This window comes from Temnothorax longispinosus, chromosome 11 (genome assembly GCF_030848805.1).
Source record: "Temnothorax longispinosus isolate EJ_2023e chromosome 11, Tlon_JGU_v1, whole genome shotgun sequence".
Taxonomy (NCBI): domain Eukaryota; kingdom Metazoa; phylum Arthropoda; class Insecta; order Hymenoptera; family Formicidae; genus Temnothorax; species Temnothorax longispinosus.
In genome coordinates, this window is record NC_092368.1 from 16,976,326 (window position 1) to 17,000,029 (window position 23,704).

The following is a 23,704-nucleotide window of genomic DNA, read 5'->3' on the forward strand; positions in this document are numbered from 1 at the left end:
CTAATTTAACGGATTTGAGCAGAATATTGTGATAGATTGGCATCAACGTATTCGCGTCAAGTTCGTTTTTTGCCAGTGGGACCTGCAGATATAAATGGTATAATATAATTTCATAGCGGATTGCTAGCGGAAATCGAGCAGAACCGATTATCTCATAACCATTTAAATTTTAAATGGTCAATGGAATACATTATTCAAATGATTACGAAAGGATAACGCGAGTAAACTCGGTTTTCGCCATCAATCTCCCGTTATATTCTGTTAGCAGTTTTCATTATATTCTTGTGGCGACAAGATTTACGTAACAGATATTTTGTAACATCTGTTTTTTTTTGGCAGAATTTTTATCTGGAACTCTTTTGTACGTATATGTTTTAACGCAGGGCATTATAAATAAAGGTAAAATAAAATCAAATATTGAGTCATGAAATCAATGAATCAACGTAGAATAATTTTTAAGGGGACTGTCAGAGGACTACCTTAACATTAAATATCATTGTAAAATACAACAAATTCTTTATGCGAGATCCTGGATCCAAAAGTTCTCTCTGAACCAACCATTAAGGTTCGACGACGATGATTATAAAGAGTATAATGATGGGTGGACGAGAGGTATGTAAAATGCCAGCTAATACATTTTATTTAAATAAATTATGTACACGTGCGTTTCGAGTCGAATCGAGATATTCGATCTACGCCTTCTTTTTATCGCTTAGAACATAAATTAAAGTGTTAATTTCTTTTACGATAAATTGACTGCAAAGGCCTTCGCTCTCTCGTGTCCTTCGATCGAACCATCCTTTCCTCCTCCACCTCAGATAAACCTCTTTAGGTCTCTTTCCCAAACGAGTCCCTCCTCCGGTCAACCCGTTCACGAGTCAACGTGTTCACGCAGATGCTGTTAGAAATTATCACAGTCTATCTATTTACAGCGTTAAAACGTTAACGTAATGATCCTAATCTAGAGAATTAACATCGCCTCCCTCTCACGCGTCTCGAATACTTAGTGCCGCACATTCGTTGGCGTTTTAACGTTAAAAAAACTTGTCAAAAACGCCACATGTGCCCGCCCATACACATACACACACACACACAAACGCACGCACGCACGCACACACACACATACCCACTAAACGTATAAGAATTTGCGAAACGGATAATACTTTAACTGTACGTGCAAAGTTCCAAAGAAAATGCTTCTTGCGAGAGCGAGCTCTACTAAAGAAGTAAACTTACGTATTACATAATCGTACATATATATAGATATATCTATCAAGTATCGGACAACTTATACCGGCGAATTCGTACAGTTAAGAACAACAATGCTGCCCGGTTTGGATGTAGAACTACATTTGCTCTAGACATAGACGTAACATGAATAGATGTAGCACGAATAGGATTTATAGTCCGATTTTATATTCAAAAACGTTGTGAACAATTTTGAGAACGTGTAGAATCATTTCATATTGGCTGGATATAATCTTAATATTACTTGAAACCATCTTAAATACTGAATAAGATCGGGCTATATCGCTCGTAGCATTGGCTTCTTACAGAGGAATGAGATGCCAACGAATTAGGTGGGACTGCGATAGGTGAAGTAATAAATACTTGTGAAAAAATATATTATCGCTGGTCCGCACGCAATCGCGTACTTTACATTTCCGTGGCATTCTTTTATAATACTACTATGTCTATTATCAATAATGATGCGTAGTCTAAACAAACAATTCGCGCAGACATTTTGTATGCGCGCATACAAAGTGTCCGCGCGCTTCTTCTTCTTCTCTGTCATATCCAACTATTCGTTGCATTCAGTTCAGCAAAGCCATACTTCGTCCATTCATACTAGGTATATTGTTTGCATGTCGATTTCAATCTCGCTACACCAAAACTAGACAGCATTTTTGCGCTCTCTCTCTCTCTCTCTCTCTCTCTCTCACACGCACACGCACGCACGCACACACATATTGTACCATAGATTTCGCTTATCATAGTGTATTTACATTTAACGTACTTACATATACAAAACGTCACATAGTAAAAATTCCCGGTGTGATCTCCCATATATACATGGTCATTTAGGGAAACGTAGTCGCAGTCCTTGAGATTTCGGCATTGCTTAACGTTTAATACGGTTTCTCTATGCGGGTGCTCTTTCAGATAATATAATTAGAAAAAAAGCGTCAAAAAATGACGATGTACAAAAAACTAGAATTTTGGCATAAAATTAAAACAAAGGAACTTATTATAATCAATTGTAAATAAAAGAAATTGAATAATTTATCTAAATTAAAACGTACAAATTTTTCATTTTAATTTCTCTCAATTATTCAGTTAGGATAGAGTCACGGTGGGAAGGAGAGAGAGGAATAGTGCTTTTTCTTTAAGGAAATTTGTAATTATATCATATTTTCGAATTTAGGCAACTCTACAGATTCCCCTTGGAATAGGCCACCCGATCGTTGGATGAATACACTTGGCGTTACGTCTTTATGTTTGAATTAGACATTCTCAGATCGAGGATATCGCATCTAAGTATTCTTGCATCAGGAGTAAAAAATCCGCAAAATTGTTTTTATTTAATTAATTTAATATTACGTAACCCAACCTAGCCTATATTGTTTGTCATTTAATATTTTATTTAATCCTTTATATGCATCCCAAGTTGTCAAGAATATTTAATTCAGAATCACGGTTGCCTAGAGACGTTCGACTTGCGTTTAGGTTTTCGTGATTCCGAACGAAATGTCTAATTTCATATGCAAAGACATAAATGACGTCGAGTGTACGATGATCCAACTGCATCGAGCGGTATCTGTCTCCTAAACGGAGTGCGGAAGTTCGTTACCATTGTCAGCTTCTTCCTCTAATTGGATGAGCTGAGATTTGTTCAGATGGGTCAGTTGGCCCACTGACGCGCACAGTAAAGTAGAAGGGAGAATATATACAATGTTTCCAAGTTATAGCTTTAAAATCTTTTCTTTTTTCGATAAAAGTAAAAAGCTTAGTTCTGAAATGTCTTAAATCTACATATATTTCCAAAAAATTAACATCGTGTATGTATAAGTAGAGAATATAAAAAATTACAAAAATCTTTTCAATTAAATATTCCCCGAATAGTAAACGTACGCGCGTGTGTGTATGTGTCTGCGTGCGCGCACGTGTGTGCGCACATGCATGTGTGTGCATATACATATGTCAAAAATTGTTGAATAATCAATGATTGAGAATAAATGATGGTAATTCGATTTTCCAAAAGAGAATGTCTATGACAAAATCGTACATAATTCTCGATTGATTTCACAAGTGGACATCTAAATAATCTTAATTTATACATTATTTTCTTTCGAAGATACGTGATACAAAAAATTGGAAAAAATGTGTTAAACAACAATTTTTTGTAATTACTCTTATTTTGACTAAAAAAAAGAAATGATGCAACTTTTACATTTCCGTCCAATCGAAGAAATTAGTTAAAACGAATGTGTGGTAATTGTGCGGCATCTTATGTGAAAATGTGAAAATTATTTGCACGTGTAACATCGAATAAACAACCGGGTGACCATATGACGTCTTTTTCGTGAATATGTCTTTACGAACTTCCGCATCTCCCTTATAATTAAACGCTAAATCAAGATATGGCCAGTGTTAGTATGGTTGATACTTTTTGTTTTGCCGATTGTAAACTCTATGCATTTATTCCAATGTAAATCAGAGATGAAAGTAACAGTTAATAAACTATCTACTAAATGTAATTTTTTCAAGTTACATAAGAAAAATTAGGACGGACTTTCATTCTTTAAAAATAATTTGAGCAATAAAGAAGTGAAATACAATACCTCTGTTTTTGTGGAACGCAATCATTACAAGATATTTAATATTTCTCGCCGCGTCAATAACTGTGTCACCTTGGATTTACATAGGAATAAATCTGCAGAAATAATTTGTACTAAACAAAAAGTCTGGCAACCATTCTGACGCTCGCGTATACACAGGACGTGTGACCTCAGTGATACTCCTATCGGGCGAAGCCGAGGAAATCGGTGAGCCGGTCGTTCCAATCGTGGAGCCAATGGGTGGGCCCGTGGCTAGGCTGGCGTTGCTTGCACGGGTTGATCTCCTTCTCCGGCGGCATATATTCCTCGCTGCGTATGCAGAAGTAGCTCTTGATCGGGCTGCGGCACATCGGACATCGGTCGATCTTGCCGAAGCAGGAGGCGCAAATGCAGGTGTGTCGGCATGGTAGCAGGGCGCGGGATAACGGGAAGTACTGGCAGACGACGCAGAGCTGCTCGCCAGCGGTATTCCAGAGCGAACCGCCTTCCTGGTCGCCACTCTGACCGGACGCCACCAAAGCGCCCCGACCACCGCCGCCGCCACTGGCGGTGTCGTTGTTGTTGCACGGTTCAGCGAGTGCCAGGGCTGGCGAGCCCAGACCTGCTGACGACATCGCGTCACTCTCATCGTAGTTGCTCGAGTTGCCCGTGGCCAGGTACAATTGCTGCGAGAAAATAGCGAGCGCGAATTGTCACGGTGTGTTTATCAATGAGCGAGTTTCGAGAGAAATTTCGCGGCTGCCTCTCTTGGTGCACGTTTTCATCTTTATCATTTTTTACACGATAATTATATCGTACGGATGATCCGGATAATAAATTTCTCGCGTCCTCGAGACGCTCAAGAGATATCGATGATTAATGATAGATAACTTGCGCTCACCTTTAAGCAAGATAGTTGGCCGTTTGCCTGCTTCAAATACTGCGCTAGAATCGAAGTCGGCAACGTACACACGCTGTCCTTAATGTGAACAACGTTCACCAGGGCCACCTTAAACAGAGATCAACGTGGGCTCGGAGATGATGTAGTAACAAAAACAATGAGATGGGTTTCTCCTTCTTTTCTTCTTCTTCTTCTTTTACAAAAATGTATAAGATATGGTAAAGAAATTACTCACGGTTTCGTCGGGATGGGGATCCCGGTTGTCTCTTCGAGTGAGGAAGATCACCAGAGGATAGCAGAGCCGCGGAGGGGTGCCGAGTTCCAGTTCCGGGGCCGGTAATGACAATCTCAACGTTTCTTCACCATGTGGCTGTCTACTGCAGTTTCGGTCAAGGAAAAGTGTGTACGAGTAAACAACATAAAAAAAATATACGAGTATGAAAAAAAATGTACGAGTAAAAAATGTAAAAAAAAATAAGTAGCGAGCGAGGCGGCCAGTCGCGATGTCGTGCGTTCTTCAAGATATAAATTAGATCGAGGAAAATATCCGACTGAGAATGACCGTGATCGATCGATTTGTGACTTTTTCTCGCGTGTCCCCGGCTTAACTGGTTTAATATAAACAGTGCGCAATTATATAATAATTTTGTCGTTAAATCTTCGCTACGGGAGACCAGCCAGAGCTGACCAGACGTTCTCCAGATCACACGTGATTTAACTGGCCTGCTAGATTACGCGAAATTGCACTTCCTGTTATTTCACGCCTCGGAACTCGCGTAAGATCGCGCGTCCGCGTCCTACCGGGACTTAAAGTCGACGGACTTCGATCTCAAAGGATACGTTTGCGGTTGTGTGAGGTATTGCGCGTGCCCTTGTAGAAGGGTCCCGTTCAGTGACGCGTCCCGTAACGTGCTCCAAGGCTTCCAGAGCGCTAGATGCAGCTCTCTTATGCTGACGCCCCAGATCGCCTGCAGTGAATACTCCACTTGGCTGGACACCTCGCACTCCACTTCTAGAGAACAGACGTTTATCCTTTAGAGAGCTGGAATTGAGTTAGATGTGTAACTTATGAATCCACGAATCAAATTCGATAATCAAACGTTGTCTTTCGAATACTACGCCAATACTAGAAATTGTAAGAAAAACAATGGTATAATGGAGTGGTGTTTTGAAAATTCCTCTTTCTTCAGTTCTTAACCGTCTTCTTCTGTCACATATATGAACAATGGTGACTCTTTCTGCGTGTATCCTTAGGATGCGCCTTTTTACGCAGAGGACCTACAGTTTAACACCGGTTCCGAACAACCTCTATAGAGGGTACAGAAGGATGTTGATGGCAAGGAATTCTACTGAAATAGAACAACTCTCTACACCACGATCCACGATTCTCATCAAATCATTTTGAATATTTGAATTAGGAGTATTTTGCATGTTGTACTTGAGAAACGATACCGGTCTAAGCGAATTATATACAAACTCGTGGGAATGAGTATATCTGCGAAATTCGAAATGCACTTGCAAATATCTCGTTGCGAGAAAGAATCGGAAATTTGTTGCGGCTGATGTTCAAGTCTTGAGAGTCGAAAGGACTGCGATTTCACTGATAAAAAAATCTCATGAGAGATCCAAGATTACTTGGAATACCAGTAGCCCAATTCTGTAACTTTAACGACAATATCGTTATCGTTATATATATTGTCGTTGCGCAAGTAATCACAAAGCGTTCAAGTAACCTGAGTAGATTCTTTAACTTATATTATGTAAGATATGTAAATCTCGTCTCTATATGAGACGAGTATCGTTTCGTTTACAACTCAAGAACTTTGAGTGGTAATAATCTCAGGTTTTTATTCATTTTTTGTTAGTGTTGAAAGTGCCATTCTCGCGTTACGTTGTCAAAACTGTTAGAAGTTGCGTTCCGCAAACAGCAATTAAAGAAAGAAAAAAGAAGGAAAGAGCATCATCCGTCGACAAACTACCCATCATCCGTCGCTCGACTGTCAAGATATACATATATGGAAACGCCTCGGAATATTACGAACGAATTACAAGCTCGTGGAGATTTACATAAATGTCAAGATCAACGTAATGTTCTCAAGATATCGCTATACAACAACGAATATAATCACACCTCAAGGAGGGGGAGAGGGGCTGATCAACGCGGAGCCACTGAGGTCGTTTCTTAATTATATTTTTGTCGTTATTTCATCGTCATTTCATCCAACCGTTTGTTTAATCGGTGATTATTGGTTTACGAGAGAACGACAAAACAAGCGCGGGTCGATTAGGTGACCATTGATACATAATGCTTTAGCGGTTTTATTAGCTCGATCGCTTTACGCCCCGTTTACGGTCGTGCAATAATTCGGCTCGGATTGTAACGGTACGTGGCGCAATCGAGATATACGAGGCAAAACGCGCGCGCGCACTTCGTGAGACTTTAACGGGAGACCGGTGTATTAGCTACGACTACGAAATTTTAGTTTCTTTTCTCAGCGACGTCGGTCGAGACGCTCGCTTAATTGCGCAAACGTGGGATTTTGCAACGCTCCGTAATTCACGATCCTGCAAGAGCCGTCGGTACTTTTTTCCGCCGCCGCGCCGCGCCGGAGAACGCATCGTCGATCGCATCGCGGATGCGATCTTGCGAGCCCCCTCCTATCCCTCCTACACCCTCCCTCCAATTGCCTAATGGTAAATCGCAGTCAAGTACGACGTGGGAGTGATGGGACGCCGAATTGTGTACATTCGGCATTTTACGAATGCCTCTTTTAGAGATGTGTTTATGCATCGTGCGATTCAAAATATATTAGAATACGGAATGTACAAGTATGTATGAATAGAGTGGAATGTGGAATGTGGGACGGTACAAATACAAACAGATTCCGCTGGAAAAAATGATGAAAATACTAAAACACAAAAATAACGCGGATATTGCGAGTGAAAAGTACCTAGCAATTACAAAGGCTAAGATATAACGCAAGAGATATAATGAGCGCAAATTGGAGTAGCAGGTAGTTGTTCACTATCAACAAGTTTTTTACTGAAATTCTCTACCAATTTTCGGTAACATTCCGTTCAGGTCTCGTATGTCACACGCGCCCTACTTGGAGACTAATAGTCTTGCTTGTGACATAATATATCGTATAATATTTACAAGACTACAAATTTATTATTGAGAAAGAGATCTAATGATGTTTCTAGAATGTGTAATAATCGTACATAATATTTAAGCATTGGTATAATGATATATAATTTTATGATTATGTTACATTCAGTAGTGAAATCATCTGCAACATCAAACGATTTGAACGGAAAGTTCAGCGTGAGAGGCGTATAATGTATCACGTGACAGAAAACGTATTAAGAACGGACGAAAATAATTAAGTATACGGAAGAAGAAGGAATAAGACGCGAAATAACTTTCCGTGGTCTACGTCCTATAATTTTAATTTTTAAATTTAACATTTTTTTCAATTTCGAAAAAATATACTCTTCTTGAAAAAAGACAAAGGAAAATCCATCCACTCGTAAAAAAGCCGGGTAAGAGGTTTTATTGCCGCCGAGGTTTGATTCTCTCATTGCGCTTACTTCGTCAGCATCTTTGTCTGTCATTGCATATTTTAACTTTTAACAGTTTTGTGTATCAAGGGGTTAATAATGCGTAATGTAATAGTAAATAGTAATAGTAATATAATATATTAAAGCTAAATAGCGCGCGCGTCTGTGATGTCCGGTTGTGCTAAATTTACCGTGCGTGAACAAAGATGCGTTTGACAACCTGACAGTAAACTATTCGGTGGCGTAACTGCGAGATTTTATTTATATAAAGGTGTTTGTCGTTCTTTAGACGTGACCTATTCAAGTATTTTCCGTTAATAATGATATTTAAACAGTGACGAAAGATGACGTCTTGAATTGTAGAAAGACGCTCTTTCAACTTAATAACGCAATCTCAAGCAATCTCAAGCGTAAACGAGCGCTAACGGTTAAGCGCTTTTTTAATTCATAATTGTACATACGAAATCGGACGCATACGCATGACATTTTCGTCGGACTTACGAAAGGCCGACCTAACCGTGGCTATACGCTGCACGCTGCACGCTGTACGCTGTACGCGTCACGGTGTCTCGTCCTTAGTGCTCGTCGCGACGAGCATCTCGGCGAGAGTGCGAGGTAGGACGGTGGCGGAGGCGGCGGTATTACGGCGCTGTTATTTCACGGCTGGTTACTAAAAATTATTGCGTAAGAAACACACGCTTTCGACTTTTATCTTTCTCTCTCCTATCGACACAGTCTCGTTCCGAGAGATGTCTACTGCATAAGGAAACCAAGAGGGTTTCCAGGTCGCGTCACACTTTGCTCCGGCTACCGCGCTGAGCGATCTCCTCTAATCACTTGATGATCTCACGAGAAAAAGAGAGAGAGAAAGAGACGAAACATCGGAAACGATTGCACAGTTATTCTCGGACGAGAGAATTACCCCCTTTTAAATTCGATTGATACAAGATGAATTGGAGTCTAGGTTGCGGTAGCCTCGACTTGAGTCGAATCGAGTCACGGGACTCGCGGGTCGCGAGCCGGACATCGCGTCGCGTCTCGCCGGTAGCTTTCACTTTTGTTCGCCTCTCGCTAAGTACCGCGAAATCTCAAACGCGCGCGTTTCGGATTTTCGTGGGCACGAATCCGCGATCCGCTCGTCCTCGCGTCTATGGTCGAGGAATCATCGCCGATCCTTTTAGAGAGAGGCCCGAAAAGCCGAATATCGCGCGGAGCACGTTCCCGTTTTGCGATCGTAAGAAACCGGTTCGTAAATCACTTTTAATCGTTTCTCGCCTTTGGTCATTTTTATCCAGTGTTTTATGTTTTTTTCCGTCCGTTCTTTGCGATCGGCGAACGTGGGCGAACGTGCCTGCATTTGCTAAGGAACAGATTCCGTCGGTTTTGAGGGGAATGCAACTGTGCAGCGTGCAGCGAATCTGGCACCATCCTTTTATATATATTTTCGCAACAAGATTGTACTCCTTTACAAATTAAACGACACTAAGCAATTTAAAGCATCAAATTAGAATATATCTATAACGTTAAAAAATTTCTTAATTCTTGTTTTCTTTCGTCTTGAAGATTTTAACAAACGACGCTTCTCTAATCTATGCTCTTTACATCTTTCACAATATATGTACTTAATATAATTAATATCCTGTATATTATACTTTGTATAACGAATTATGTTAAATACCTTTTTGTTTGTAATGTATCCGTGTACACGAAAATCGCTCCAGTCTCTTTTCTCCTCCTATCCGACTCGAGTCGTGATTGAATAACCGACGTAACCGTCTAATTGTAAGTCTAACAAGATACCGTATAATTATTTTCTATATTTACTCTGATCCGCGATTCCTCATGCCTTAAAAAAAAAATCTGTCCACTGACCGCGAACTTAATCGGACCTAACGTCCATTTCCTCAAGTTTCTTTTCACTGATCTAACTCTTTTGTCCTCTTTTTTATCAAGTTGATCTAACTTCTCGTTGCTATTATTAACACAGCCTCGCAAGACATGTTATCATTATAATAAGTTATCATTATATGTTAAAATGTCGATAAACACATCGCTGGTTATAGAGTATATAAATGCCTTTCCGCGATGCAGAGAGAAAGAAGAAAAAAAGTTCCTCACCCGGTCTACGTGACTGAGCGGTGGTACCGAGCCGGTTGCCACTGTTGCAGCAGTATATCGATCAAGGCCGTCGCGATCATCAGCAGCCGGCCGAGAGCTATTTACCGATCGTTTACGTGACCTTTTTATACGTGTAAAGATGAATCCAGACAAAACAATGAGCGCGAATAAAGACGAATGAACAATTTGCTTGCAGTGAGTGTGAACGGTGCCGTGCGTTGGCGATTGTTGTTCGCCCTGATCGCAGCAAGTTATTCATTCGTGTTCTATGTCCAACTAGACACATTCGATCTCTTGTCTTTCGAAGAAAAAACACTTTTTATATTCTTCCACAAATATTCGTAATCGTTTGCCCTTGTCAGCTTAGTCTACATCCACCTTAAAACTCGTTCGCAAAGAACGAAGCAAATTCGTATTTGTTTGCGCTCGCTTGCTTTGCCTGGATCCGGTTATAAAGGCAAGGCGTACGTGCGGAATCGCACGTTCCCTTCGTGATCCGGTATTCATTAAGTCGTTATTTACGGCTCGGAATTGTTTCTTTGAAGGAGAATTTTTTTCTGATGATACCAGTTGATCGTATCCTTGATCTAGCGTCAAATATCCGCACGTGGAAAGTCATATGAAACGCCTATATATAGGCCTATACATATGCCGGCTATTTCTTTCTCTGCGTCAGGTGTCGGGTAAAGTTGACATTAGTTTTTTAAAATTTGAGAAATCAGCACAATAGGAAACTCCTTTATCTCCTTTGTAGACACTTACGGATAGAAATTGAAAGAAGATTAAGGGCGCAGACAGACGAGACACTTAGGGGCCCTACAAATGAGCGCTACACCAAGTCGCTCGTCTGAACGGGCTCGTACAGACGAGACACTTTGTAGGGACATAGAGAAGCGTTACAGACCTATAAATATGGATCCGTAGCGCTTCTGTAGCCGACGTCTCGTCACTCGTCAGTCTGTGCTCTAAGGGAAATATTCAAGTCCAAATATATGTATAAAGAAAGGAGATAAAACAGAAAAGTGTAGAAAATTCATGAATAACAATTCACATTTCCATAAATAAAAATTCATAAGAATATAGAAAACAGTATAGAAGCCGAATATATACGAATACACATTAAACATTTATCTCAATTAATTCCAGGGTCAAATTAATTGGGATTAAATAGACTCGACAGCTATATAGCCTCGATGTCCGACGTCCGACGTCTTCAGCATCCTCGCTCGTAAGAAATTGACGGAAAAAAAAATATATAAAATCCATCCTTTAGTTTTTGATATATTTCCTGACCTGAGACCTGAGAGGGCTGAGAGAGTCGAGGCGGGCGCGCGGCGGACTGGTTGGATTCGCGATTCTAACAACCGGCAAACACGCGGGCAGACCGTCGCTGGCGCAACCGTCCACGATTACGTAATGGAATTCGATAATCGAGCGAGCTGACCTACCCGCGTCTGCAGAGAGCAGCGTCTACAACGTCTACACTACGGCCTATCAACGTCTATCCGACGACGCTCGATCTCTCGGTCTGCCGCGACTGCAGAGAGTGTGCAGAGTGTAGCCGCCAGCCGCCAGGTCTCTCGAGGACGCCTCCGTACAGAATTTCGAGAAAGGGCCACATTTTTATCAATCTTTCCGACAATCCACGTGGAACCACGGCCGACTAGTAATCCGATCTATTATACTTATCTAGGCAGTAACAATCGTGCACGAATGTGCACGCGAATTACACCAACTGTCCCTTTCACCGACAGCCCGACAGTCTCGCAGCGCGAACATAGTAATGACGCATCGAAATTTCTATACGCTGCGAACTGGGTTAGATCCTTATCCTTGCGCGTTTTCGTTACTTATAACTTCCAATCGAGATCCTATTAAATCAGACTCCACACTCCACCTGAAAATCGCGTTAAAGAACGCGATTTCGTTCGAGCCAGCTTCTTTCAATTCCTTCTTGGCTGAAAGAGAGAGACCGACGCACAAGATCAAGAAAATGTCGTAGAAAATAATGCACGAGAGATATACTTTGCGTATAATAATTATTTAATTTACGACCGATAAAGTAGCCTAGAATGCCCAGAAAGGATGAATGCGTCAAACAAATTTGCAGCTATAGAAGTGACTGAAAATGACGTTCCCTCATTATCACGTCACCTCGGTTTTCTTACGAGCGCAGCTTACAGATTATCCGCGCGCTCGCTCCCGAAGACGTATGTTGTGTATGTACCATCGCGTATACCGGGTGGGCGGCCGGCGCGGCGTGGCGCGGCGCAACGCGATTAAATGAAAGAGAGAACAGGGAGCCGCGGGAGTTGGAGCGGGGCCCGGGCCCGGGCCCGGGCCCGGGTCGGCCGACTGGATGGCCATGGAACATGAAAGTGCGTCCCACATTTGTCGTAATCCGCGATCTGATCTTTCGGGCGTGCGACATTTTCATCAAGCTCGTTTTTACGAGCCTGCGTTGCTGTAACTTGTCACCCCCCTTTTCTTCCCCTCCTTCTCTTTGATTTTTCCGTCGTCGTTTCGCGAGAAACGCTCGGTACGAGAACGTTCGGCGAGGCGAAATTCAAACTCGACTATATGCTAATCGGATCACGATTAAATTTTCGAGATCGAGATCATCATTCACTCACGTCGAACGAGTCAAATCACTGTTCGTGTATAGCAGTACCAGCCGCGATCGCGCAATTTTATCCTCTCAGCTTCAAAATTCAGATAGAAACTTAGAATTCGAACAAAAAAAAAACACGCGCCTGCCTATAAGTTAATGTAATAAATTAATATTGACTGCGCCATTAAACTTAGCGGGTATAAGGTGATATCAAAGTACATACCTCGAAATGTCACGTTCTGCAATTTTTTTCACTACTTTGCTTCTTTATTATTTAACACGGACGGAAGATATATCTTGTGACGGTGCTGACGTCACGCATCGCGCACAGATTACTTCGGAAGAGACAAGATAATATAATAATGCTTCTTGTATTTCTCAGACTGAGATATACATACAATCATAATTTTACTTCCATTTCAAGTAAGTTTGAAGGCAGAAAAGATTAATAATCAACAACATGCTCGTATATATCAAATTCTCTTTACTAACTGTCATACCTCGTCTCATGCCGATATTATCTTTCGCAAGTGCGGATTTTACCTTACAAGCCGTTTCTATATGCGTCACGCCCGCGCCATACCTGTCTCTAAAAGTCACGATATCGTGGAACGAGGAACGAGTATGTTATTAGTCATTATATTATACCTTTTCGTGTTTTCGCGAAATTATTATGAAAAAATTTATTTGAAAACTCGTAGGCATTTCCCAATCACCAAGGCGCAATTCTGGCAAATAATTATGTAACGTCGCTCAATATTAGTGGAAGCGGCGTTTGCTTTGCATGAAGCAAAATATTTCAGAATCCGACGCGTTTCCATCGTGCAATCGACGCCGACGGGTAAATACGGAATTGCAATCTGCAATTTCCGATCCCGCCGGTCCAATTGCGAAACCCCTCGCAGGCCTCGCACGAAACGCACGAAACACCCGAGTACACTTAATCGCGCGCGATATCCCCCGTCTCCTTTTCTCTCCTATAATATATATTATCGCGCAAACCTTCTCCCTGCTTCTTACGCAGGAAGAACGGACGTGTGGTCACGTGGTAACGAATTTCAATGTCGTATTCGCCTCGCCGTGCATGATTCAACATTGGAAAGTAGCCGTAAACCGATTAACTTGAAAGGCATCGATAGCTCACCCGAGCTTTTCTTCATTAATCATTACGATAATAATAACATAATACGCTGGCGCGATCTACTCCCATGTATATAACTTCAACAATATGTATAATAAATTACTATAAAATAGTCTCACGCAATTACAAGTCTTATTGAGTTTTGTCTCATGCATGAGAACGACAATGGCTACGACCTACGACAGATGACGGTAGAACTTTACGATCTATTAAGCATACTTCGTTAATCAGCCCGTGGGCCATTTATCACGAACGTCATCGAATTAGCGTTTTTTTTCCGTCGCGCGGTCATGTTATATCGTGAAACGACGAGAGAATTAGAAGGAGAAATACCTACTCGCGTCGATCGCAATACCGTTATCAATTATACAATCGCGATTGTTTTTAAATAGATACGATACGCTCGCGTGTATTTCTATCTTACCCCTTCTTTCCCATTCGTTCCCATTCTTTCCCTTTCCTTTCCTTTCCTTTCCGCATTAGCGATGCAAATAGACCGCGCCACATTACTCCGCAATTACATTATAAATCTAGCTTTGCCAATTGGGCGTCAATCAATTAATTAGCACGTGTAAATATGCAATTCGAAAGCGAAGAGCATGATTTACGTGTTCAACAGGCGGGTTGTCAATCACGTAAATTCGATCCGCGAGTATATATCCGCGATTCGTCCTCGCGATTTGCGCAAGAGTGAAAGAGACTTTAATGTCAATGTTAATGTAATGTACGGGGGGGGGCGGGGAGGGGGGGGGGCGACACCGTTTGTTTCGCAAACAACGACGACGAACGCGAGCGACGAAATCGCAAATGACCGATCTCCCGCATCTTTCGGACCGATCCACCTCATCCACCTAGGAATATCGAGAGATATAGCTCGAGAACGACTCGCTCGCTCACTCACTCGCGGCGAATTGCGAAAGGCAGCAATCGCGAATGGATCACGCGAGCGCGCGCGCGAGAGAGAACATCTCGGGGGCCCGGCAGTCGGCAGTTGCGACACGCGCACGCAATTACGCAACTTGCGTAACCTGCGCCGCGACTCGTTCGAGGAACGCCCCATATATTCGCCATATCGCATCGGGGGGGGGGGGGGGGGAACTGGCTGGTATGCTGATTCGAACAGGAGATTCGGTTTTATGTTTAAGTATTTCCTTAAATAAAATTAAATGTTTGGCAAAGTATACAGAACAGTCGAAAAGAGAATTGCGAGGAGATTATCTTCTTCTCTTTGACGAAGATAATATTAGCTTGGAGAAACAAGTAATGTATTAGTAATAAGTATACATATATGCAGTATATATTGTATTCAGGTAAGGTTTGATTGATTTGCACGTTGTGGATGCATTATTTTAAGCGAGGATATTGGGAATGGTTTGAAATATACCGTCATATACCGCGTTTATATGCATATTATACCGTATATATTGTGCATCTACATATGTATATATGTATTCTTAGAGTTTATGTAATAACCAAAATAAAAATCGATTAACACAAAGCGGCGTGACGTCGGCGCGCGTCGTGATGTGTATACGCCGGTATATATATATATATATATATGTATGCACAACTTTTCGATAGCACCGATCATTTTATTACTGTTATGTTAAGGGAACATTGATATTGTCAAATCTAACGGATTTGTAATCTCACTTCTAAGCAGGCGTATCTTATAAAGGGAAAAATCACATATGAAAGAAAATTACATCATGTAATTTCTTTCGTGAAACACATAGGTATGTACATAAAAATACGAAATTACAAATCTGTCTTATTTTGTCATTATATTGATATTCAAACATAATAGCAGTAATATCGTCGAAATCAAAGGTTTATGAAAGCAATTAAAAAAAAAAAACAGAGGTAGACACGACGCACAATCGCGAAATTTCAGGTTTTACAAATTTCAGGGATACTGATTCGAAACGGAATCGTTTATTTACCTATATATCTACCAATGTACATACTTCAAACATTGCATGTCGAATGTCGATGCTTCCAATGCACAGAATCGAGCTTCGTACTACGAATCAAGGGCGATCGGCGTTTCGAATTCCGCTCTCGTGGGTGACCGTGAGGGTTACGCCAAGTTCTTTCCTCGACAAAGTCTCGGTTTTTTCTTTTTTCTTTTTTTTTCTTTTTCGAGGACGCCGCGTAATCCGATTCGGCAAAACGATTCCACTAGGATTAATCCCTAAATTGACGCAACTGACCCAAATTGTTTTCCTCTCATTTCTCAACATAAAGAAGGACGGAAGAGAGAAAGGGAGAGAGAGGAATAAAAATTGAGATAACAACCGAAGGTTGGCAGCAGTCGGGAGAAAAATCTCGCAACTCGAAAGAAGGAAAGGATCACCTTAAGAAGGTTGGTTGCTCAAATCAATATAATCAATATGATTAAGAATTAGTCAAAATTTATGGAGGATATTCGTCTATGGGAATCTGTCGTCCATGCTAAAGTTGAAGACAATTGTCCGCATGGTTGTCGAGTAATTAATAATTGAAATTATACTCGATCTCTCTCTTATATACGCGGGCATAAGCGACATAGCAAAAATGTTACGACACCTGTAATGTAACTCTCGAAAGCATATTAAAAATGATAAGAATTTAATAAAAATAGATGCAAATAATTCTTTACATATTTAGGAATTAAGGACTTTAACGAAGACTGAAATGATTTGTCTACATATAGTTATCAAGAAATTGTAAAAATAAAACAGCATGTTGCCACATTATAACGTATTTTTTCACGTTGGTTTCAACTGTACGAACAACGACTTAAAACCTTAAGAAACAGCTAATTAAATGCATTCCACATATTCGTTTGCTAAAACTCGGTTATTTCACGCGTCGAAAAATTTGATTCTTTTATAGAGTCGACAGCCGTCCCCTCTCGCCGCCTGCCCCGCAATGTGTGACGACAACCAACCTCCTTAATGAGAAACGGGAATAAATATGTTTCGAAATACACACTTTATATATAGATGTGTAAGATGTGTATACATTTAATAAACCGCAAAAATATCCTTTTGCCGAACGTGGCTAAATCGCACGTGTCAAGGTATTTGTTGACGTCAATTGGGCAACAGTAGCCCTCCGGTCGAGCTGTACATCGGAACTCGGGAAAAAAAGAAAAAAAAAACGTTGAACAAACAAGAGAGAGAGAAGCGAGAGCGGTCTCGGGAAACGGGAATTAAATGGGGCGAGGCAGACTCTCGGTAAAGGACGCGATTAATGACGGCCGATAAAAGTCAAGCGACTCGCAGTGACCCGACTGCGACAACGGACAACGGTGAGCGGTCAAGGTGGTGCGTTTCATAATTCAGCCGGTGCGTCGGCGTCGCGCGCGCCGCTCTGTCACCTGGCAATCTTGGCATGCCAATTACACGCGACGCTCTCGTCTTTTTCTCGTTAGGCGTGCACGCGCGCGCGCGCGCTATCGAGATAACCCACTTTCCGCCGCGATCACCGCGACCGGCGGCGCGACCAGGCCGAAGAATTGACTGGCTGTGCCGCTGACATCGGCGTCATCTCCTTCTTCCACGACCGATTATTATTTATCCCTTCAATGTTCAATCTACAGCCGGACCCGCCGGTCGCCAGCTGACTCCCGGCTCCTCCGACCTTCACCTATACGCGAAAGAATCTGCTCTTTTGCGCAAACCGAACAATTTTTTTACGTTCTTATTGCCCAATTAGAGAGTTGCGATTTTTTTTAAATTTTCGGTGAACGTCACGATTGCACAATGTGACGAAATCGTAAATCGTATAAGGTATCGTAGCAAATATTATTTGGAAACGCGTTACTCCGTTAGAACGGTTTCTCTCTAACGCAGAATGCGGAACGAAGATTTCTCAACAGATTATTATTCGACAATGCGCTCATGATTTTTTACTTGTTAAATTTTTCTTTAAATATTTACTTAAAAGTAAACTAAAGATAATGTGCGCAAAAAAATGTGGGAAAAAAGGAGAGACGGAGGGAGATGAAAATTGAGTTTCTTAACTCCTTGTCATATATATTTTTTCACCTATTGTCGATCTTTCTTCGCGCCTGCCATTTCCATGTCGTCGATTTTCGCGGAACGCGCGAGTCCCCGTAACATGAAGAAAACAGCATAAGAAATCTGTTACAAGAGGCGAGGAGTCTTACAACATGGCGCGCTAAGCCGGCCAAGCAAACAGTTATAAATCACGGGCTACGGGCCACGGGCCTCGCCGTGGTTGACCCAGCCCAGCTAGCGGCCTAGCGCCATACGTGGGGGATAAGATCAGACATCAGATCTGAGCGATGCCGGACGTGTGGTGGTCGTGTGGACGAAAGGCATAAAGCGGAGGACTTACCGGCGTACGTGCTCTTGAAGCTCTCGTGAAGCTTGAAGGTGAAGGGAATATGGACCTTCATCATTTCCATTTGCGGTATGCGCGGCGAATGCGTTATCACGCCGCCGCCGCCGCCGCCGCCGAACATCAGGTCGTCGCCGTGGACGCGTAACACCATCATGTTCCTGTAATAGATGAAATGCACCTTTCAGATCGATCGATCGATTCACCGACGAGGCGACGAGCCGGAGATCGATCATCTGCACGGCCGAATCTTCGTAATTATGCCAACGCGATTTATCCGTCAATTCAATCGTTTCAATCCGACAACTTGTTAAAAACATTCGACAGCTATTATATTGTAATATTTGTAAATTTGGGACTTTGATCAAGTTAATGTCATTTTATGAATTATACACGTGCGCGCGATCTCACACACACACCATAATACACCGACGATAATCTGTTTTTTTCTTCAGATTTCCGCGTACGTTTATTTTAATCATGCGCTGAAGAAAACGAAATTATTATATTGTTATAAACAGTGTTTTTCACGCTCTAATAATCGCAACGAAAAATAATTCTTATTTCTGATTAGAAATTCCAGAACGTGAAAAAAACAGAAAAACGCAAAAACTCATCGCACGTAGTCCCGTTAATCCTTGACAAATATGTTAATCGAGGAATCGTGAAAAAAAAAAGAATTAGATGTATAGTACAGCGGTTTCATCGAAAGGGTACCGGTGGTAATTTTGGAATCGACAAGGGGATCAGATGCGATAATCGACTAACGTATAGCAAAACCTATGACGACAACGACGAGACGTAGAAGAAACTGACACGGAGCAAATATGAAAACGATCGTTCACAGTTAAACGATTAACATGCGATTAATATGCGAACGACCGGCTGTTTCCACTGACAAGAGTCGAGTTCGAAACCAAACCGAGCCGAGCCGAGCCGAGCCGAGCTGTCACTGTCAGTGACCTTGCGGCCTTGAGACGATGAAGGAGCACGTGCTCTATTGTGACAAAAGTAATTCGACGAAACGGATCAGTGATCACAGACACGGACGGTCAGGATCGAGAGATCATCCTGACTCGCGATTCGAAACTCGCCATGCTGGGAGACATCGCGCGAATCTAATCGATGACGCCTCATCCCACGATGCCATTACGTGCCAAGGATAAAATCCAAACAATCTTCGTAACAAAATGCGAAGGATTAAGAAAGAAAAAACGTTGGCTTTGCCGAATGTAAAATTTACGCATTAATAATCCTTTCCTTTAACGCGATTCTTTCAGTAAACATTAAACATGTTATATCATTCTCACAATGTATATCATACATGTACCCGATGTGTTGAGATTCGACGTTTGCATCGCGTCTCTTTACACTTCTGCAAATCTACATTTCTTTTCGCTCGACAGAAGCTGTTTTTGTAAAAGACGTGTGTTAAAATTTAACGTGGTATGTTATAAGTACCCCGCTCTTGTGACACGACACGCACGTTCCCTTTTTACACACGAAAAATGATCGGTGTTAATGGCCTCACGATATTAATGGCAACTATTTTGATGAAGCACGTCGAAGCCTTGCGTTGCGACGTTCGCAGAAAGTCGCAGTAAGATTCGAGTCGAGTCATATAAAATTCGGTTCAACAGCGAAATGTGAGAAGGAGCGTCGAGCTTGGAAGGCGTTTCGTGGCGTCGAAATAAGTTTGATTCGACTCAGGAGAGCTCCGTCCTGATTCCTGATTCAACAACGGCACGTCGCGAAAGCCGGAAAAGAGGAAGAGCACGGGACGCCGACGTGGACGATGACAACGACGGCATGGCACGGACGAATGACGAGGCTGACGATGACGACGGCGCGCGGCGGCGAGGCGAGGCGAGGGAAACGTTACTGGCGTTACTGCTCGCAATTGCAAAGAGTTTCACGATTTACAAACAGTGCGACTTAGCTTTCGAGACTCTTTCGTGCCTACTTTCGAGACCCCGAGCACGAAGCCACGAAAGTGGCTGCGTCACTCGAGAAAATCAGAGATACTTATCGCTCGTTGTGTCGTTGTCGTCACCGCGCCGTCGTCTACTCGTCTACTCGTCTACTCGTCTCTCGAAGCGCGGAACTCGCCGCGACTCTGTCGACTCTCGAAACCTCTCGCTCTCGCGGGCTCTCAGCTCTCAGCTGCGTCGCCCGTAAAGAGAGGAGAGAGAGAAAATAAAATAAAATAAAAACATGCTCTCTCTCTCTCTCTCTCTCTCTCTCTCTCTCTCAATCGTCGTGCGATTCGCTTGTCTCGTGGCGCCGCGAAAAATCCTCCCCCGTCCCTGTCGCTGCATCGCGTCGGTCCCTTCCTCTCTGCCTCTTTTCGAAAATTTTCAAAGTTTACAAATACAACCCCCGGAATCCCGTTTCGCAAAGGAATAAGACGCACGTTCGTTTACGCGTGATTTCATTACACCATTGATACGCTCGTCATCTCGGAGAAAACCTCGCGTTCGCGTAAGTCTTTGCGTTTTCCGCCAAGATCAACCGGGCGAAGCGCGCGAGGCTCAAGCTCGAGAGAGAATCTCCGCGGGAGTCGCGGGTCGCGACTGTCACGTCGTCGGCTCTCTCTCAACCGGATCGCTCCGGAATGGCCGGAGACGGGAGCAATGACGATCCCTGCCTTAGGCTTCAAGCTTCAACTTCAACTTAAACTTGTATCCATTCGGATATTCATCCTCATCGCTTAATGCCCGAGATCCAAGAGATTTAAGGCGCAGCTATACATATATGACGTCATTTATCGCTTCCGGAGCTATCCCGAGTGCCGCGGTTATAGCTGTTAGCTGTTAGCTGTCAGGCGGCCGTTACGGAAGGTCGGCCATCGAATATTACAAAACGCTAAACTAAACAGTAACAGTAACGGTAACAGGACGGCCTGCAAAACCCCGCTTTTAACGCAACGCCGAACCGAAGTCTGTCTTTTTTCCTACGCTACGTCGCGCCGCGCCGAGTCGAGGTTTCCCGCGCGACTCGAGCTTTTCCCTTTTTCTATCTCCAGGATGACGCGTGAATAAAGTACAATGAATAAATACATTTTTTTTCTCTTTTTAAAGTCGCGATTTCCTTTTGATTTATCGCACTCGAGTGGCCTCGCGTGTTTTCCTTGACGCGTGCTAAGAACATTATAATGCGCATAATACGTATTGCTTAATAATGCAATATAACGCATATAAAATATGTTGCGCGACACTCTCGGTCCTTACTCGAGAAGCCGCGTCGTCGCGTCGCGAGGAACGAAATCAAGGCCGCGGGCGCGGAGATGTCTCCGTCTAACGTCCTAACGTCCTAGCTCCGTGTGTCTAACGTCAAGCCGCGTGGTCGCGTGGTCGCGTGGCCGGTCACGAGTGAGTCACGACGCGCGACCGACAAAGCTGTCTCCGAGGAATTTTCGTCGAAATTTCGTGTATCACGCGACACGCGTCGCGAAAGACGCGCGAGCGTTAACCTCCGCCTCCGGATCGTCGTGACGCCGCGACGCCGACGAACCGAAACGTAGATGACGCGCGCGCGCGCGCGTTCTCGAGACTGCTCGAGACTCGAGACCGGCGTGCGAAACGTGACGTCTCTCGTCGACTGACGCAACCTCGCGTCACGCTCGTTGCGAAACGTGACGTCACTTGGAAAATAGATCGAGATAGACGGATACTTGTTTCTTCGTTTGTCTCTACGCCCGACGACGCGCACCATCTTCGCCAGCTCGTTATCTCGAGCTGCGACTGACGCGGATGCGCGCGCGGAGCGAGCGGAGGGAGAAGGAGAAGGAGACGGTCGGGCATCAGGCAAGGTATGCGTATAATACACGTACCCCACGTACCTCATGATAAAGAGGAAGACCCCGCAGAAGCATATGAGGACGGCGAGCACGGAGAATATGTTGGAGAGCTCCGCCACGGAGACCAGAATCGCCGTCATCGTGTCGCACGTCCGCGATGATAACCGCCGTCGTCCGTCGCCGTTGTGTCCTCCTCAACCCCGGCTGGCCCGTCGCCCGTACCCGCGCACATGCACGCACACTCGCACACGAAGCCTCACGACGCCCCACGACCCACAACTCTGTTTCTGTCTCTTCGCGCTATATTAACGACTGTCAACGTCAACTGTCAACCGCCCTGTCGTCTGCCGCCTTATCGCCTCCGCCTCCGCCTCCGCGTTCTCGTTCTCGGCTCGACGCTTCGAGGCGCTTGGCTTCGAGCGCGCCGTCGTCGACACCTCCTTCATCGACGTCCCGTGACGCGCGACGCCGCCGCCGTGTAGCAACTACACGACGAGCTTACGCACGTAGCGCGGCAGACGAGACGTCGCCGGCCGAGAGACGACGCATCGCGCTCTCAGTCATAGCTCGTAGCCGTCGTCCACCGTCCACCGTCTACTACCATTCACAGTCGCGAGACTGTTTTGTCGCACGCGGAGCGGAGCAAAGCGAAGTGGAGCGGAGCGCAACGCGCGCGAAGACGTGTCACGTTGACGTCGTGAGCGCGTGAGAAAGACGGAAAGCGTCGCGGCACAAGAGTAGACGACCAACATGCGCGAACATTGCCCGATGTGCCAAATGCCACGCCAGTCGACTGGTCGACACTCACGAAACTGACTGCGCGAGTGCGCGACCGGCGCGCGGCGCGCCACTTATACGCGTCGTAAGCCGTTGCCGTTGGTTGCCGCGCCGGCCGCGCGAACCGCGAGGGCGCAACGCGCGACACGGCACTGACGGCACCATTCGCCGCTCGGCGGCCGGCGCCCGGCGCCCTCGGCGACGTCGAACAAAAGTTCTATAGAATTATCAGTCGCTCGCTGCAGTTAAAAAATTAAACAACTATTTTGTTTAAACGATGGGCGAATCACGTATTTACGTAATATGCTAGATAGCGCGAGAGCAAATAAGTTAACGAGTAATACGTAAAAACTTGGACTAAACTTTGCTTAATAGAGCTTAATCACAACGTAAAACCACCGCGAGCGTGAGCGCTAATAACGATCGAAACGTTCGTTATCTTTAATTCAATCTGTTATCTCACGCGTTAAGCGTACGCGACAAAAAATTAATACGTCTATTTATGTTAAGTAAATAGGATAAACGATTTAAAACGCCGAACGCGTACGTCGATCACGCAACGATGACGCGACGCGTACAAGTGCAGAGTGCAGAGACACTCGCTCTTTATTAGTTAATGGACTAACGA

General features: G+C 43.7%; 1 protein-coding gene across 3 annotated transcripts; it reads right to left on the reverse strand.

Annotated features, from left to right (window-relative positions):
• Positions 1 to 617: 617 nt before the first annotated feature.
• LOC139821611 (cell growth regulator with RING finger domain protein 1) lies at positions 618 to 23,180 on the reverse strand. 3 transcript variants are annotated; one of them, XM_071792803.1, is made up of 6 exons: positions 22,333 to 23,180; positions 18,498 to 18,661; positions 5,560 to 5,731; positions 4,955 to 5,093; positions 4,720 to 4,827; positions 618 to 4,504 (listed from the first exon to the last, which is right to left on the reverse strand). In XM_071792803.1, exons 1-6 carry the CDS (start codon positions 22,437 to 22,439, stop codon positions 4,022 to 4,024), a joined length of 1,173 nt encoding a protein of 390 aa, XP_071648904.1. In that variant the 5' UTR covers positions 22,440 to 23,180; the 3' UTR covers positions 618 to 4,021. The 3 variants fall into 3 exon arrangements, with proteins under 3 accessions (XP_071648904.1, XP_071648903.1, XP_071648905.1); XM_071792802.1 differs by having other exon boundaries at positions 4,955 to 5,096; positions 22,333 to 23,175; XM_071792804.1 differs by having other exon boundaries at positions 4,955 to 5,096; positions 22,342 to 23,171.
• Positions 23,181 to 23,704: the final 524 nt, after the last annotated feature.